Source organism: Labeo rohita, chromosome 17 (assembly GCF_022985175.1).
Source record: "Labeo rohita strain BAU-BD-2019 chromosome 17, IGBB_LRoh.1.0, whole genome shotgun sequence".
NCBI lineage: Eukaryota > Metazoa > Chordata > Actinopteri > Cypriniformes > Cyprinidae > Labeo > Labeo rohita.
This window is the reverse complement of record NC_066885.1, coordinates 25,685,758-25,703,812: the sequence shown is the minus strand read 5'-3', so window position 1 is coordinate 25,703,812 and position 18,055 is coordinate 25,685,758. Positions and strand designations below refer to the sequence as shown.

The following is an 18,055-nucleotide window of genomic DNA, read 5'->3' as shown; positions in this document are numbered from 1 at the left end:
AACAATGGCTTATCACAGAATATGTGTATTCAAGTCACTGTATATATAAATTGCATTTTTAATGTGTATTTGAATAAATTAATAGGTCTGGACAATATAAATCACATCATTGACCCTACTGCATCATTAACTTGACATAATGACTTTCTTGATCATTCTTCATGCACAATAACTTTGCAAGGAGTTCATTATGTCAATACATCATTTATCTAAATCATATGAGGTGAGGAGAGCTTACCGAGGAAGACCATCCATGTGTTGCTTGAGAAGGCGAGTAGGATGTAAGAGGCGGCTCTGAACAAAGCGCTGAGTTTTGCTACTGTTGTCTCCTTCATACACCTCATCAGGAGAGGAAATAGACCCAGCAGACCAAAGCCCTGCCAGAGAAAAGCACAGCAGGTTAGAGCTGAAAAACCCATGCCAAGATAGAAAAAAAAAAAAAAAAAACTGCCATCATGGTTGAAGTTCAATCCATTATAACTTTTAAGTGCCTCGAAAAAAGCGTGTAATGGAACAAAAACTAAAAAGGGATCCATTATTATATGTAATTGCTTTAGATCCATTCTTAGTTACCCCAATTCATTTGTATGCAAAATTTCATCCCTATAATTTTGTGGCCCAATGGCTACAGAGTTGGACTTGTAACCCGAAGATTGTGGATTCAAGTCACTTGGAGTTAAATGCCAAGCAGAATTTCTGAGTATGAGTTACCATACTTGGCAACATGTCATGACAATGGCAGAACACTCACAACTTCTTTGTTATTCTTCCTAAATGAAGATTAATGCAAACGCAAGAAAGAGGTGTTGCAAAGTGATGTATCCAAGAGTACAACAGACTCCACTCAAAGACTGACGAACAAACACAGTTCATAATGCAGACTGTCAGAGAGCAACGGAATCTGTTTTCAGTTTCTGCAGCTGAAACACTAAACCAGATCGCAATTTTTCAAAGATCGGTTCTCATCAGCAAGGCTGTAATGTCTTTTTAAAAAGATTTTATTTTTGGCATTTTATGCCTTTATTTCGGTAGGACAGTAAGTGGACAGGAAGTGAAGTGGGAGAGAGAGAGGGGGACAGGGTCCTTGAGCCAGGACTCAAACTCGGGACACCTGAAGCGCAATGATGCTACATGTCAGAGCGCTGGCCACAAGGCTATCGGCCCCAATGTAATTTAACATTTTAAGACTAACAAAACTGTTCTGTGTTCTAGTTTTTAACCTAATTCACAGTTTACTAATGATTTTATATCATTATTAATTCCATGCTATTATTGTCATTAAGACAGAATTTCGGCTTTGTTAAGCACACCCCAAATGTCATTCAACCTCAGCAAAATTAGATTCGTTTCCATTTCTCATTAAAGGAGAAGTCCACTTCCAGAACAACAATTCACAAATAATTTACTTACCCCCTTGCCATCCAAGATGTTCATGTCTTTCTGTCTTCTGTCGTCAAGAAATTATGGTTTTTGAGGAAAACATTTCAGGATTTTTCTTCATATAATGAATTTGATTGGTGACCCGATTTTAAACTTCCAAAATGTAGTTTAAATGCAGCTTCAAAGGGCTCTAAATGACCCCAGACGAGGAAGAAGGGTCTTATCTAGCAAAACGATCTGTCTTTTTTTTTTTTTTTCAGAAAATAAAAATTTGTTTACTTTTTTAAGCACAAAAGCTCGTGTACCACAGGTTCTGGGATGCGCGTCCAAGTACTATTGAATCATGTCGAAAGGTCACGCCGAACGTAGGCGGAACTACAGACCCAGTGTTTACAAAGCAAACACGCAAAGACTAAGAAAGTCCAAGTAAGTCATGCACTGTTTACAAACAAAAAGGTACAACAATGTCGGACTATTCTGAAGTTGTAGGAGAAAATAAGATGGACTTTTTCACCATACTCTACCTTTTTTAGCCGGAGTACACAGACGATGAACTTAGACGTGATTTGTAGTAGTGAAGGAAGGTTCAGATCATTTTGCCGACTCGGACCTTTGAGTCTAGTTCAGCAAAATTAACTAATCTTTTTACAAGTCATTTCGTTCATTTTAGCAAAATATAATTAAAATGTTACATGTCACTTCCCTAACACATCTACTGCTTACACAAACGTTGATTACAGTACAAACAAGACAAAACTATAATGCTATAAGAAACAGAAAAGATTAATTCATTGTTTATCTGGGTCTTTAGTCTATGATTAGCTCACCTCACCTCTTATCTGACAAGTTTTCGGCTTTGAGTTGCTCGTTCATCACGTGACAGCCCCATAAGATAAACGAACGACTCTAAAAACCTGAAGACTCGAAACAGGTGAACTGATTCCAGAACAGAACCTAATAGAATGTTGCGCATGCGCGACTGAACGAATCACTCCCCGAGATGACTCGTTCTTCCCGAGTCACATTAACAAGAACGACCCATCACTAATTTGTAGCATCGTAAACGTGCATCCCAGAACCTGTGTTACATATGAACCTGTGCTATTATATGAAGAAAAATCCTGAAATGCCATCCTCAAAAACCATATTTTTTTTTACAACTGAAGACAGAAAGACATGAACATTTTGGATGACAAGGGGGTGAGTAAATTATTTGTAAATTATTAATTATTTAATTTTTTATTAATTAATATTAATATTCATTATTTTTTTATAGTTATATTTAATGGGTCACACTATGTGCAGTGTGAGAACCAAACCAAATCTCCAGGAGCTCTCATTAGAACCAGACTGAAAAACTTATGTGCACCCCTGGGTATATTAAATAAAATGCATAATAATTAAAATTCTTTAGCTAAATTACTCAATATTTCTTTCAGTCTGGCCAAGCTAACACACATTCAAGAGTAAACAAACAGATGATGCATCTATGAAAAAAGATTGACTTTTAATCTATAATTGCAGTCACATTAGCGTAATTTTGGTGAAGTGAGTCTGTTGTCAATAGTGTAGAAATGTAAACCCATTTCAAACCAAGCCTACCAACTTGAACCAGATGCAAAATCTGCATAGGACAATATTCCATCCTCATGCAAAATTCCCAGTCACATGGATTACTATTAAAATTATTGTATTTTAGCAGTGAAAATGTACAGAATAACAGTGGGACACTTCCTCTGTAAAAATGTGATTGGCTCTTTTAGCACATTCATTCAGCCATTAAAAATTTGATTGGCTTATTTGGAGTCACCATATTTAGAGGGTGTTTAGAGGGTGTGTCTGAAAACAAACTTTTGAAAATAGGTTATAAAGTGCAAGTTTTTGAAAAAGATACTGTTATCGTCTTCATGTAGATGACAAAAACGTGAATTTGTGAAAACAATGACATCATGCGCATGTATATTACATGGTAAGTCTATAGGAATGCGTATGTGCGCAGTCGCATAGTGTTCCTTTACAAATTTGTATCGCCAACTACTGTCCTGGCATACTTATGCCACGTTCCAGACGAGGTCGGAAGTGGGAACATCCAAGTTGAAACACCCCACTTCAAACCTCAGTGAGTTCGAGGCAATCACACGTCACGTTAACATATTGTGAAACATGGTGACACACCGAGAGCATTTTTTGTATCAGAAATGCCAAAATCAGAAAAAAAATGAACATAAAATGCTGCCCTTCATTTTGAAAACAGCTGACGAAATACAAAAATTAAGGTTAATTAATTTTAAAAACTTAATGTGTAATATTTTTAAGTTTGACATAAGGTAGCTCAACACTGTGCTCGTTGGATGGAGTAATGTCAAATGACGCCTCTCATTAAAGTCGAGGTTGAGTTCACAGTTATTTCTAAGTAGGAGGTGGGAAAAATCAGTATTTTGAGTTGTCGTCAACACAGCATTAAAGGGGACATCGAAAGCAAAATTCACTTTTATATGGTGTTTGCATATAACCTTAGCAGTGTGTGGACACAACCACTTTACAATAATAAAAATACATTCTCTCCTATTTCTATCTAGCCGTTTGGATTTTCTGAGCAGTATGACATCATACTTTTCAGGCCCCGCCCATGAGTGCTGACAGACTGTCCCTTATTAGCATATTACCGCTCTCGGCCAGTTGTACGCTGTCTGCCATTTTCTCCGCGCTCGAGCAGCTGTAACGACAACAATGTCTCATAATGTTTTATATGTTTTGTAGTTGGATGTAAAAGTGAACATAAGCGTCTTATTTTTTTTTCCTGACATCAGAGTGACTGCGGACACAGTGGATTAGTTTTGTTTTTTAATGGTAATGTGCCACAGAATACACAGAAAAAAAAGAGAGTGGTGGGGTGAGCAGTAGCTCATTATCATTTAAAGAGACATGCACCGAAACAGGTCGCTGTGAACAGAGCTGTTTTTGGTAACAAGGGTGTTTTTTATACGACCATTGAGGAATTTTAACGAAAATATTTTGCCGACATTTCACGAAGACCTAAAGAATCAGCATTTAAGTAGTTGTTTCACATTTGAAAATATTCTGTTGTAGTGAGTGGTGCGAAATTCATTGCTACAATGCTAGGGTGTTGTATTTCATTGCGATGTGTTTTTAGCAGTGCTAGGTGGTTGCTAATGCAGTCTTAATATGTGGTTGCCCAAAAGAGATTTCTCTCGGCTCCCTCCTACAGTGTAAATTTATGGGATTTTTCACCCACTTTATTATCCATAAATCCGATCATTTGGTGAGTACTAAGATCTATGTATAATTCAGAATGGTTAAAATGATGCTGATGTTGAATAATGTAATATAACAGCTGTGTAATCTCGGAAATACATAAGCACCGCACTAGAATACATAAGCACTACACAGTCCTCTGGTTCAGTATGAAAACAAAGCCCATAAATATTTAGATTCTCTCAGACACGTCTAAACCTAACCAGTGAATTAATTAACCTTCAGGGTTTGTGCCTGATGAAACAGTGTCAAAAACAGTCAGGCCATCTCACTCAGAGCATCTGAGAGCACTTGAAAGCGAACTCACCTGCATCCACATTTGCGTGCGAACACGTGTGAGAGGTGCGCGGCGTGACTCATTTGCCCTGACTGCTCATGCAAACAGTTCTGATTTAATTACCCCCCCTGCCCAGCGAGGGCCCGGTGTCAACAGACTTTGCCACCGCCTCTGATTCACAGCAGAAAACATAATGGGAATGCATAAACATTCCACGGAAAAGGTCAGCGGTCTGTGTTTTTACTTTCATCAACTCATTAGAGCCTGGAGTGTTTAATAATTCCTCACCAACTCCACGCTACCCTAATTACAAGTCAATTCCAGCCCCGCAGCCATTTATAAAAACCACGAGCGTGGAGCCGTGCGCTCACCGCAGCCAAACCTGCCAAGATTTTGATGCCTCAGATCTTTAGAAGCACAAGATCAGCTCCCCTCCACGATGCCTTTGTATTCAAAAAAGTTTCTTTGTCTGTCCTTTTTTTCACTTTTTTTCCCTCAATTGACTCTTTCAATTGCGGTTAATTAAAACTTTTCGCTCCGTGTATTGGGTGGTGGCCCGCTAGCTGACATCCCCTACAGACAGAGTGTATAATAGGTTCTATCAGGATCGATGCCTTCGGCTCCTACACAAAAGGCAGCCGAGCGATTGGAGCCCCAGTGGTGTATCCTGATATAAATGGAGAGCCATCACCTCTCCAATCAGGAAGGGTGCTCCTTAACTGGCAGGCTTTGTTTAAGTGTCACTCTAAGACACAGAATCGACCTGCTCGGAGGAAGGGTTCCCCATGACAGACGGCGAAAACAAAGCAGACTTCAACCTGTTTCCCATCGCTACTGCTGTACAGACAGACTCGCACTGCAAAGCTATTCTGCTAATGCCACGGTGAAGAACAAGAAAATGATTTTTCTTGAAAGGGTAATCAATAGTAAAAGTCATAATTCTCATAGTGTGGACTTTCTTCCCCAAAAACAGACCATACATTGTTCAATATTCAATATTATGCCTCATTGCATGTTGTCAATTAGAAATTTACACTACCATTCGGAAGTTTGGGGTTGGTAAGATGTTTTTTCTTTTGTTTGTTTGTTTGTTTGAATTTTAGTTGCTATTTATTTATTTATTTATTTATTTGATTATTTGAGTACAAATAGTGTAAAAACAGTAATATTATGAAATATTATTGCTGACTGTTTTTTATTTTAATATACTTGTGTATATAATATATATAATGTGATATATTCATGTGATGCAAAGCTAAAATTTCTGCAGCTTTTACACCAGTCTTCAGTGTCACATGATCCTCTAGAAATCATTCTAATGCAGATTTGGCGCTCAGGCAACATTTCTTACTATTATCAATGTTGAAAACAGTTGTGGTCGTTAATATGTTTTTGTGAAATCCATGATTCTTTATGAAAAAATTTTAATAGAATACTTCTGCAGTAATGTAAGTCTTGGCTACATTTCTGATTATTTAGCAGTTCAAGCGCATAGCACTGAAACCCTATGGACCTTTCTCACATTTAAGGGTTTCTCATAGTGCAAGTCGTCATAGTTGGGTAAAATCTGAGAGCAGTGAATGGGAGAGTACCACAAATATATTTTTTGCATTCCCATTTGCTCAAATAGCAAAAGAAAAACTACTTGCTATTGTTTTCACGACTTTCAATCAAAGGAAAAAAATTGAGCTAGACTGATATCGGCAGTCAGAAGAGAGAACAATGTCAAATTTGCTGTCCCTCCCATAGACACGGGATTAGAAACACCCTCGCATAGCGTTAACTTGATGAAAAGGTGATATAATACAAAGTATAGAGTTATGTACATACATATTTTTAAAAATCAAAATATTAAAAAGTTTAAAGGATTTATGACGATGATGACCGTTGAAACGCGTCATCACAGGCTTGTAAAAAAGGGTCCATTGTAATTGTTAGAATGGTCACAGATCTGCAATCTCCAAGTAAAACTGTGCAGACCACATGATCATTTTTCACATCGCCTACAACGTGTCCAAGGCTCGCCCCCAATCGGCCTGACGGGGGCACTACAGCAATCAAAAATAAGAAATCACTCATAACTCCTAAACCAATAGTCACAGGCTCAAGTATCTTATGTCGGAATCCTTATGTTGAAATCCTTGGCTCACAACGGACAACAACCAAATCGATCGTAACCAAACCAGTGCAGAAAGGGACGTCAAAACATTCGAAAGGGGCAGGGCCACTTTTAGTAAAATGCTTATAACGCTTGAGATATCTCCGCCAAACTCAAAACTCGCTAAGACACTTTGTGATGCTGTAAGCAGAAAAAAACATAAAAATGGCTACAACTGCACAACCATTTGTCCTATCAACGTGAAAATCGGTGTGCATGGTGTCTACAAGTGTCTACAAGGAAATTTACATATTTCAAAAAACATGGCTGCCATTGGCTGATGAAGTCAAGCTCCTGTTAGACAAGGTTACTGGGGGCCGATCCGAACGAAACTCAGTGGGCCTGTTCGACTCACAGCTCCAAAGATCTGAGAGAAATTTGAAAGACATCATCCACTGGAGGGCAATATTAAATTTTTCAAGGGTGTGTTTTTTTTTTTTTTTTTTTGCACATTCGTATCAGATGACAGAACTCCTCATTCTGGACAACTTTGCCTCTAGAACCACTGCTGTCAATCAAATAGTTTGTTAAATGATTGACAAGACGTAAAAATTCCACTTTTGCGAACTAGTCCTAGGTTTTTTGCTCAATCTGGACAAAATCCACTGCAGTACAGTTCTCTGGACTCTCTAGGCCAATAATTATCAAAATAAATGTTGACATATACCCTTTGGGAAGCTATAACAGGGTTGTTTAGAAAAGGGGCCTGTCTAAATTTACCCCAAATCCTATGAAGCCTAAAGGAAAATTCAAAACTTCACAAAACCTTCCAGTGACACTCAAAATAGGCATTTTCAAAATGATATAATAAATGATCTGTGGGGTATTTTGAGCTGAAACTTTACAGACACATTCTGGGGATACCTCAGACTTATATTACATATTGTAAAAAGCATAATAGGTGCTCAACACATGGACCACAACAAGGTTAACAGTTGATCAGATTATCCTAACATCACAAGAAATATAATCACAATGTGGGATAAATTACGTCTACATTATACATTTAAAAACAGCGTTTTTGTTTTAAAACACTCTTCGTCCACATTAGCAACTATTCCAAAAAAAACCTCATCCACACTGAAATGTCGGAAAACATTACATTTGCCTTGCACCTCCTAAATGCTCACTGAGATGATACAAGCAGAACAGACACATGTAAGTTTTCATGCAATTCTTCTGGCAGAATCATTTTATTTACGGAAATATCTCATCATTCACTGATGCGTCCAAGTCCACTCACTCACTATTATATGTTTAATGTAAAACAGAACTATTTTGCCAAAGGACAGCAATTGTGAGTAAATTTTCTGTCATCTTTGCAGGACTGTAATATGAAGAGTGTACAAAGTAACATATCTATAGCTCATAACAGGCAAACATTGGTATAAACATAGATATCTTTTGGTACAATGTGCGTCACATGACTAAACATGCGTCGTCGTTTTCACAGTCTACACATCAACGCAAAAAAAGGACAAATTTATCCACTTTGGAGAGCATTTTGGAGATGACAAAAACGGACGGAGCGTGGATGGAGATCCGAAATGGAGAGAAAATAATTAAATTGAGTATTACTAAAATAACCCGCTAATTTAACTCACCTGATAATATGGTAATAGAATGCAATATATATCCTACAATATCAAATCTTTGTTTTGTTTTTTGTTTTTCAGCACTATGTTTTGTCTAAGAATCATGTGACAATCATTTGCTAATTTGAGACCTTTAACAGGCGTTATATTTACAGTCATAAAGACTGAACATTGCTGACAGTGTTCTCAGTAACCTACAATCTTATTTTTTACAGCATGTGAATGGTGAATGTTTGTGTCCCTTTGTGCCATATTACTGCAGCTCGTATGGAGCAGAACCGGCCGTGTGACGGAACGAAGCTGACTGGACTGATGATCTTGTTGTGAGCTGTGTCAGTCCCCTGTCTTCACCCTATCATTTCTTCTCTGACTATAGGCAAAAATCCCATAAATAATCATAATAAAGAATGTATTTTATTCATCAAAGAGGTGTGCAAGGCCATTGTGCTCAGCTGTGTGTGCTAGAGAAGAGATTCAAATGAAGATGTCAAAAAACGAGAAGGCAAAGACACACAGCTGTGTCCAGTCAATGGCCGTACTGCAGGGCCACTGCTGTTTAAGCCTGAAATCGAAAGATTTAGTGGTATTTCAAGGACATCCACTGATCTCCACTCTGAGTTTGCTGAGAGACATGAGTCATCAGAGAAAGCATTACTGCATTAAACAAGACCACTTACCAACAACAGCATCCTCACTGAGTTAAATACCCCGTACAGGGCAGTTGTGAACTCTCTTGGCTCATACATCAAATACAACAGCAAGATCGACTGGTCCCCTGGAGAGACAAATGCACATAAAAGCACATTATTATTAATGTCCCCTCTCTTTCCAACTCTTTATTGCCACGACTTTCAAAGATCAATGTTTTTCAAAGCAATACAGGGTGTAATTCAAATGAGATGATTGAACAAGTATTATTTTAAAACCTGTAAAAATAATGACAATTGTATTTAGCAAAATTAAAGACGATATAACCATGAATATCTAATTTTAAGACTTTATGGAAATTGATAGAGACATACACACCTCTCTCTCTTTCTGTCTCTCTCTGGCCTCAGGAGTGACAGTACTCAGATTGAGTGCTTTAAAATGTCCCTGCAGTGCCTCAGCAGTATAATCATCATAAACAGCCGACTCAACCAAGGGGCACATATTAGCTGCACTGATATTTCAGCCAGCTCAAACTTTATGCTGTATTATTTCATTATTTCACATATATTTAATTTTCAACTCCTCTTACTAAAAGTAGAGTAAAGCGTGCTAAGGTCTGCATGGTTTAAAGCATAAAAGATTCAATTTTTTTTTTGAATATTTGATGTACTGTATTTAATCAGTCACCGTATTAATATTATTTATATTATAATGTATGATTTTTTAAGATTATTTAAATTATTTATTTATTTTTATATTATTTTAAAATAAAATTATATTATATGCAATTATAATATAATTTATATATATATATTATATATATATATATATTAGAAATAATACAATTGTTTTTCAATAATAAATAAAAATGTAAATTTCAATAAAAATCTGTTTTATTTTTTAGTGAGAATGTTATATTATCATATAATTACTTGCCTAAAACAAACAAAAAAAAATAAAACAACTGTAAAATATGTAGACTATGTTGATATTTGTATTTATAATGCATTGTATTAAACCACTTATTATTAAAATTATTTGTGATATAGTATGCTGAATTAAAATGTTTATTATTATTAAAAATAATAAATTATTGAAATAAATATTTTTAATGCAGTTAATATAAATTACAGGAACTTATTTTAATGAAAACAGTGTCATAATGCATTAATGATAATAATAATCAAATCCCCTTTGGATTGTTCTATATTGTTGCATATATACATACAAGCATATATATATATATATATATATATAGATAGATAGATAGATAGATAGATAGATACTATTTTCATTCTTTCTACTTAAAAACTTCATTTTTAATTCAGTGTGTTACTTGTTATTTCTTTGTAATTAATTGTGAAATTTACTAGCAATTTCTGAGTAAAAGTTCTTTCTACACTTTTTTATGTATTTTGTTTATAGTGTATATTTCTGTGTTTGTGGCAGTGTATGTGTGAGTTTGCACTGACCAACAGCCACCAGGTTATTTATGAAGGTGCAGACAATGAGAAAGTGCAATTTCAGTCTGTCCTGCCCTGACCTCTTCTTGAACACTGCTTTGAAAGACAGTTTGGCGTACTTTAGGATAAACATCCGGGATTCTTCTGTGTTTGAACCTTGCTCATCTGTATCCTCTTTACACGGAGCTATACGTGCAATTTTCCCTGTCGCAGGGTCTCTCAGCCAAAGCGCAATATAAAGCACCGCCAGGACGTGGCAGCTAATGTAGGCCCCGAAGGCTGCCTTGAGTCCGTATTCTTGCTCCAAGAATCCACCCAGTAGGAAGCCCGTTGTGCCTCCAACAAAGATCATAGACTCGGCCACCGCCATGCGTAAAGTACGACTGGAACTGGAGCCCACGGTCAGATCGGCCAGGTAGCTGAATGAGCTAAGGAAAATGGAGACATGTCCACCTGTCAGGCCTGCTAGAGCAGCAGCCATCAGAGTCCAGTAAACACTGAGGTTTTCCAACAAGTCTATAGCCAAGAGCAACCCCCCACTCAACAGGCACAACATAGATGGGAGCGCCATGACCCATCGACGGCCAGCACGGTCCGACCAGGAGCCCAGCATTATGGCGGGAGGGATGGAGATCAGGCTGAGGGTGGCGCTGAACAGAAGCAGGATGTAGGAAGCTGTAGCCTGAACCTCCTCATCATCTTTATGGTGCTCAGGGTTAGTGCAGATAGTATCATTTTTTAGCAATTCCTGGCACACCTACAAAAGACAGAAGTAATTAAAATTAATTCAAAATATCAAAGCTTAATTAAACACAGCAATGAAATCTAAATGTCTCTGAGCTTGCAGGAGTATGTCTATCCATCAGATTATATATTACTATATACAGTACAGTGCCCTCCACTAATATTGGCACACTTGGTAAATATGAGCAAAGGCGGCTGTGAAAATAAATCGGCATTTTTTATCTTTTTGATCTTTCATTCAAAAAATGCACAAAATTCCAACATATCACTGACGTAAAACAATAGAAAGTGGGGGGAACTCACATTATGAAATAAATGATTTTCTGCAATGCATATCGGCCACAATTATTGGCACCCCTCGAAATTGTTATGAGTAAAATATAGCTGAAGTTTACTCCCATTCATATTTACATTTTTTTCTTATTACACCATGCAGGGTGACTAGGAGCATGAAATTCTGATCCACAGGATTATAAATGCCAAATTCCCTTTATGATCCATCACAAGGAGTAAAACCAAAGAATGTAGTTCTGACGTGCAGAACAAGATTGTTGAGCATCGCAAACAGGGCTTGACATTAAGATTTTTTGCTCACCTGCCACTGTGGTAGTGGTTTTCCAAAATAAGCCACTCAGCATTTTTACTGGCCACAGTTTTGTGGTTGGGACATTACATTTTATATGCCTAAAGTTACTGCATACTAAAATTTATTTCCAGGTCTTTTTTATTTTTAAATGCATGCGTTATCTTTAATTTCAAATGCTTACATTTTATTAATAAGTTCACTTAATTTAATAGAACACTGTAGGGCTGTTACCAATCAAATTATATCGTTATTAACAAAAACAATCTTTCCTCTACAAGGGAAGAAGAAACAGAAGCAGCTGTGAAGTGGCATTTAGATGCATTTACACATTTAATGAAGTTAAAACATGAAAGCATTTACATTGCAAAATTGTTTTTTTTTTTTTGCATAAAAATATGAAATGTTGTGAAAAATGCAAAGATAAGCTACTTTTAAATATGAAAGTAAACCACCATTGAGAATGAAGCAACTTTATGAATGTAACGCTGAATCATTGACTCAAATGATTCATTCAGAAACACTGAATCATTTAGTAACGAAACACCGCTGTGTGTTACTCAGAGATATGTGACTGTTCTGCTGTGATCTTTGTTTTTCATTAAACAAATCGAGCAAAAACAGTCAATATTGACAATATTGTGCTAAAATGTATATTAACTACTTGTTTAAACCCAAAATCAATTTCAAATTGACAATCGTAGTTTTCAAAACTGCTCTTTCATGGTTATGTCATGTTGTTCAATGGAGAATTCACTTCAAGTTTTACAGATAATTTACTCACCCCCTTGTCGTTTAAGATGTTCATGTCTTTCTCTTATCAGTCATAAAGAAATTATGTTTTTTGAGGAAAACATTTTAAGATTTCTCTCCATATAGTGGACTTCTATGGTGCCCCCAAATTTGAACTTTCAAAATGCAGTTTAAATGCAGCTTCAAAGGACTCTAAACAATCCCAGCCAAGGATCTTATCTAGTAAAACAATTGGTTATTTTCTACAAAAAAAAAAAAAAAACAATGTATATACTTTTTAACCTCAAATTCTCATCTTGTCTAGCTCTGTGTGCACTCTGTGTATTCCAGTTCAAGACACCCTGCTGAAAAAAACTGCTAAAACCAGCCTAGGCTGGTTGGGTGGTCTTAGTTGGTTTAAGCTGGAAGTAACTGGTTTTAGGTGGTCTCTAAGCCAGGCTAGGCTGGTCAAGCTGGTTTCAGCTGGTCGTTCCAGCTGGTCTCCCAGCCTGACCAGCCAAGACCAGCCTGACCAGCTAAGGAAGTGGCCAAAAACTCCTTTAAAACCAGCCTGCTGACTAGCTATGACCAACTAAGACCAAGCTGGATGACCAGCTAAAACCAGCCAACCAGCTTAGGCTGGTTTTAGCTGTTTTTTTGTTGTTGTTGTTGTTGTTGTTGTTTCAGCAGGGAAGTTAGGGTATGTCGAAAAACTCCCATCTAATTCTCCTGCACTCCTCCCCCATTCTCCTCCAACTTCAAAATTATCCTATATCTCTGTTTTACCTTTTTTTGTAAAGGGTGTTTGATCTTCTTTGCATGTTCACTTTGTAAACACTGGGACGGTACGTCTGCAGCGATGTAGGACGATTTTGAAGTTGGAGGATAAAATGAGACAGGAGGTTTTTTTCGACATACCCTGAACTGGAATAAATCACAAAATAGAAAGTGGCTATAAGAAAAGAGCTAAAGCATTGAAAATCCTCATTTCCACCATTAGGACAATAATTAGGAAGTTCCAGTCAACTAAGATGTTACAAATCTGCCTGGAAGAGGACGTGTGTCTATATCATCCTAATGTAAGCTGAGGTGGAGAGTTTAAGTGGCCAAAGACTCTCCAAGGATCACAGCTGGAGAATTGCAGAAATTCGTTGAGTCTTGGGGTTAGAAAGCCTAAAAAAAATAAAAATGTCAAACAGCTCCTACATCACCACATGTTGTTCAGGAGCATTTCAAGAAAAATCCTTCTCGCTCTTCCAAAAATAAACTTCAGCATATTCAGTTGTCAGAGATGACTGGAACTTCACACGGGTCAGATGAAACTAAAAAAAAAAAAGTTTTTTGGCAGCAAACCCACCAGATGGGTTTGGTGCAAACAGGGATAAAAAGTACCCCATGTCCACGGTTAAATATACTGCTGGATCTTTAATGTTGTGGGCCTATTTTTCTGCCAGAGGTCCTGAACATCTTGTTCAAATTCACGGTATCACAGATTCTATCAAATACCAACAGATAACAAATCGAAACCTGGCTTCCTCTGTTAAAAATCTTTTAACGGGCCATGGTTGGATCTTCCATCAGGACAATGATCCAAAACAAACATCAAAATCAGTTGAGCACAAAATTAAGCTTCTGCCATGGCCGTCCCAATTCCCTGACCTGAACCCTATAGAAAATGCGTGAGGTGAACAGAAGAGAAGAAGCACCAACATGGAGCTGTGAATCTGAAGGATCTGGAGAGATTCAGTATGAAGGAATGGTTTCTGATCTCTAGTCAGGTGTTCTTCAAACTCATCAAGCATTATAGAAGAAAACTCAAAGCTTTTATCTTGGAAAAAAAAGGATGATGTAATAACTGGGTGCCAATAATTGTGGCCAACGTGAACTAGAGAAAAACATTTGTTTCATAATGAGATTTTCCGCCCGCTTTTTTTATTTTTTATTTTTTGGAATGAAAGATCAAAAAGATAAACAATGCAGATTAATTTTCACAGCCACCTCTGCTTATATTTACCAAAGGTGCCGTTGTTAGTGGAGGGCACTGTATATAATATACTCAGATGATATATAAATTTAAAAAAAATGATTGGAAAAAAAAAAATTCTATTCCTAGTCACTAACGGTTTTGTACTGAGATTAAGTTGTATTAATATAATTATAGAATAAGTATTATATTATAATGTATTATGACATGGTTATGTAAATACATTTTAATGACTATAGGTAGATCTGTCTACACATGAAAAACACTGATTATGATACCAACTATTATTATTAATAATGACATGTTTTCACATTGACTTTCCTAATTTCATTACATTACCAAATTTTCATATTTTCATTAAATAATAATAATAATAATAATACTGTACACAACTACTTTGTGTTTTAATTACGCTGACATTAAATTACATATAAATTACAGGCTATAATGCTGCTATGTTAGTGTTTCTATTAGAAAAACGCTCTTTACCTAGTCCTAGAAATGCTATCATGGATTTATTTATTTATTTATTTATTTTTGCTATTGGAGCAAATGGGAATGCAAAAATGGTCATTGTTGTGGTTTTTATTCAGAACTCTAGAAGTTTACTCAACTATGATGATTTCTGCTTACTAAAACCTGAAAAATGTGAAAAGTGTTCATGCTCAGCATAGATAAGAGTGTAAGAGAACAAAATTGTTCACAACATGTTTATATGAGCAAACAGCACAACCTGGCCTGATAAAATGTCAACTGGCAACAGTAGGTCAACAGTATTTTTAACGTGAGGCTTAGCACTTCAAAACTTGCCATACTGACAGTTTGACATTTAACAGTTCTTTTTTAGTTAGAGCAAATGTTACCAAACGAAAGTCATGTATTGCTTTGAGGATTTTCTACTTCTCTAATTTTTTTTTTTCATTCAGTGTCAGTAATGATGCTCTAAGGCATTATGGGAATGATGCACGACCGAGCAGTAAGTCATCGCACCGGGGGACGCCCTCAGTTATTGTAAGAACAAGCCTCGGGGAAGCTCGCGAACTGCATCCTCACAAATATGATGATATCAAGGAGTAAATGGCAAGAATCGAGGCCATTAAGAGTGGCGTAAATGAGCACTTTGCAATAAATGATTGGACTCTCTTTAATCTTTGAACAGTTTTCACTGCGTGGAGTTGTGCTCATTCATATGATATATTCATCCACATTTTTCTGAGAGCTGTTATGTGTGGAGCTGCAGAGTTCATTGGAAGGGTAAGAGAATTTAAAGGAGAGAGGAAAGGAAGGACACAAGCTCAGAAAAAAAAAATGCAATATGACAAGAGCAGGAACTAAAAACAGCTGCGTGTTTTGGAAAGCATCACCCTTTAGCAAATGCATATATTCACTGCATTATTTATAATCATAGAAATGTCTTAACAGTCCACACATACTGTTTTTCCAGCATTTTCTATTGTACTTTAATGATTTTCGTTTATTTTTAGACCCAAGTTCAAATGATTCCCATGATCTTCCCATTATTTAAAATTATAATTTAATTTAATAGTATATTTAAATAACAAAAGCTGTTTAAAAAGATTTCAATGTTGCAGCTTATGAAAAAAAGGAGTAAAATTTCATGTCATTGCACAAGGTTAAAACAAAGATACTGAAGTTTCTCAAGCATAGCCAATGTTTAAGTTCAGCAACAGAATACAGACTAATGACTGTCAGCGATTGTTTAATCTGGTGCATGAGTGATCACAGCGCCTGTTGTTTTGCTCAGGGACTGTCATGGCCGGTTCGACTTGATTAATGCCTGCTGTAGTTTTGGGTTTTGAGTACATCTCCAGCTCCGCTGCTATTCTCCAAGCGCTCCGTGGTTCTGCTTCGGGCATTTCCGTTTTGTGTACTAGAACTGGACCCTGTTGACCTGTTTTTCAGTTCAAAGAACAAAACACTGACTCGCCGGACTGACTTGATTAATGTCTCTTCCTTTCACTCTCTCTCTCTCCCTTCACTTTTCCTGCGCTAAATCGCAACAAAGGCAGCTCTCTTACCTTTGTGATAATCATCTGTTGATATGCAGGTGTTACGATGAAAGTGCCGGTCATGTAGAGGAAAATCACCGGCTCCACTGTAACAAGTCTCCTTAGTTTCTCTTTCCATGCCGACATATTGAACTTTGCAGCCCCAGAACAAGGAAGGAAACAGTCTCTTGAAATATTAAAGGCGAATTAAGTAGAGCAAACCCATGTCAGGTGTTTATACTGTCCAAAACGTTCTCTAAAGTTAGTCACATGCGTGTCAGCTGGAACAGGAGGAAATTGTCTCTCTCGACGTTCTCTTATCAGAAGTTGTTCTACTTTGTGCTTGTAAAAGCGGTTGGCCTTTACTTGCCCTATGCACACATCCCCCACAGATTCACACTTCCCCAGAAAAAGCAAAGAGTTGTGAGAATACTATTCTTCTTTCGGGAGTATGCGTTTTCAGAATGTTAAACGTGCAAAGTGAAATATCCTGTGAATGGCGCAACCATTTCCTCCAAACGCTTTTACTGCAGTGAATATTAAAGCACACATTGACAATATTCATTTTCAGTGCTTCAGTTGTAGCCTGTCAAGGGTTTTTGTGAACTTTTGCAAAAGTGTATTATAGTATGAACCAATGACATAAAGTCCAGTGGTTCTCAAACTTTTTGACATCAAGATTATATCCGAAGAACTTCCTATCTAAGCTAAAATGTAATGTTGTAATAAAAATAAATACGATGTCAGTTCATAGTTCACACGCATGCGCCATGGTACTCTCGGTGAAGAAATTGTTGAATAAAGTTGTTATTTTTGTTTTCTTTGCGAACAAAAACGTTTCTTGCAGCTCTATAGTATTACAGTTGAACCACTAATGTCACATGGACTATTTTAACAATGTCCTTACTACCTTTCTGGGCCTTGAACGTGGCAGTTGCATCGCTGTCTATGCAGGGTCAGAAAGCTCTCGGATTTCATTAAAAATATATTTATTTGTGGTCTGAAGATGAATGAAGGTCTTCAGGTTTGGAACAACATGAAGGTGAGTAATTAATGACAGAATTTTTGGGTGAACTAGCCTTTTAATGTTGTACAACTTTATGTTTAGTAGGGGTTCAAAAGTTTTTGAACAGTAAGATTTTTTTATGTTTTTTAAAGAAGTCTCTTCTGCTCACCAAGCCTGCATTTATTTGTTCCAAAAGT

At 36.8% G+C, this 18,055-nt stretch overlaps 1 protein-coding gene across 2 annotated transcripts in view; it reads right to left on the bottom strand.

Moving 5' to 3' along the window:
* Window positions 1-17,173, bottom strand: part of zgc:174356 (uncharacterized protein LOC100137120 homolog) — a 45,418-nt gene extending 28,245 nt beyond the window's left edge. For both annotated transcript variants that reach the window (XM_051132650.1, XM_051132651.1), the window contains exons 1-4: window positions 16,883-17,173; window positions 10,810-11,557; window positions 9,364-9,461; window positions 239-377 (exon numbers count right to left, since the gene is read on the bottom strand). In XM_051132650.1, coding sequence (XP_050988607.1) covers window positions 239-377; window positions 9,364-9,461; window positions 10,810-11,557; window positions 16,883-16,999 — 1,102 coding nt within the window. In that variant the 5' untranslated portion in view covers window positions 17,000-17,173. The remainder of the gene's footprint in view (window positions 1-238; window positions 378-9,363; window positions 9,462-10,809; window positions 11,558-16,882) is intronic.
* Between the last annotated feature and the right edge of the window lie 882 nt (window positions 17,174-18,055).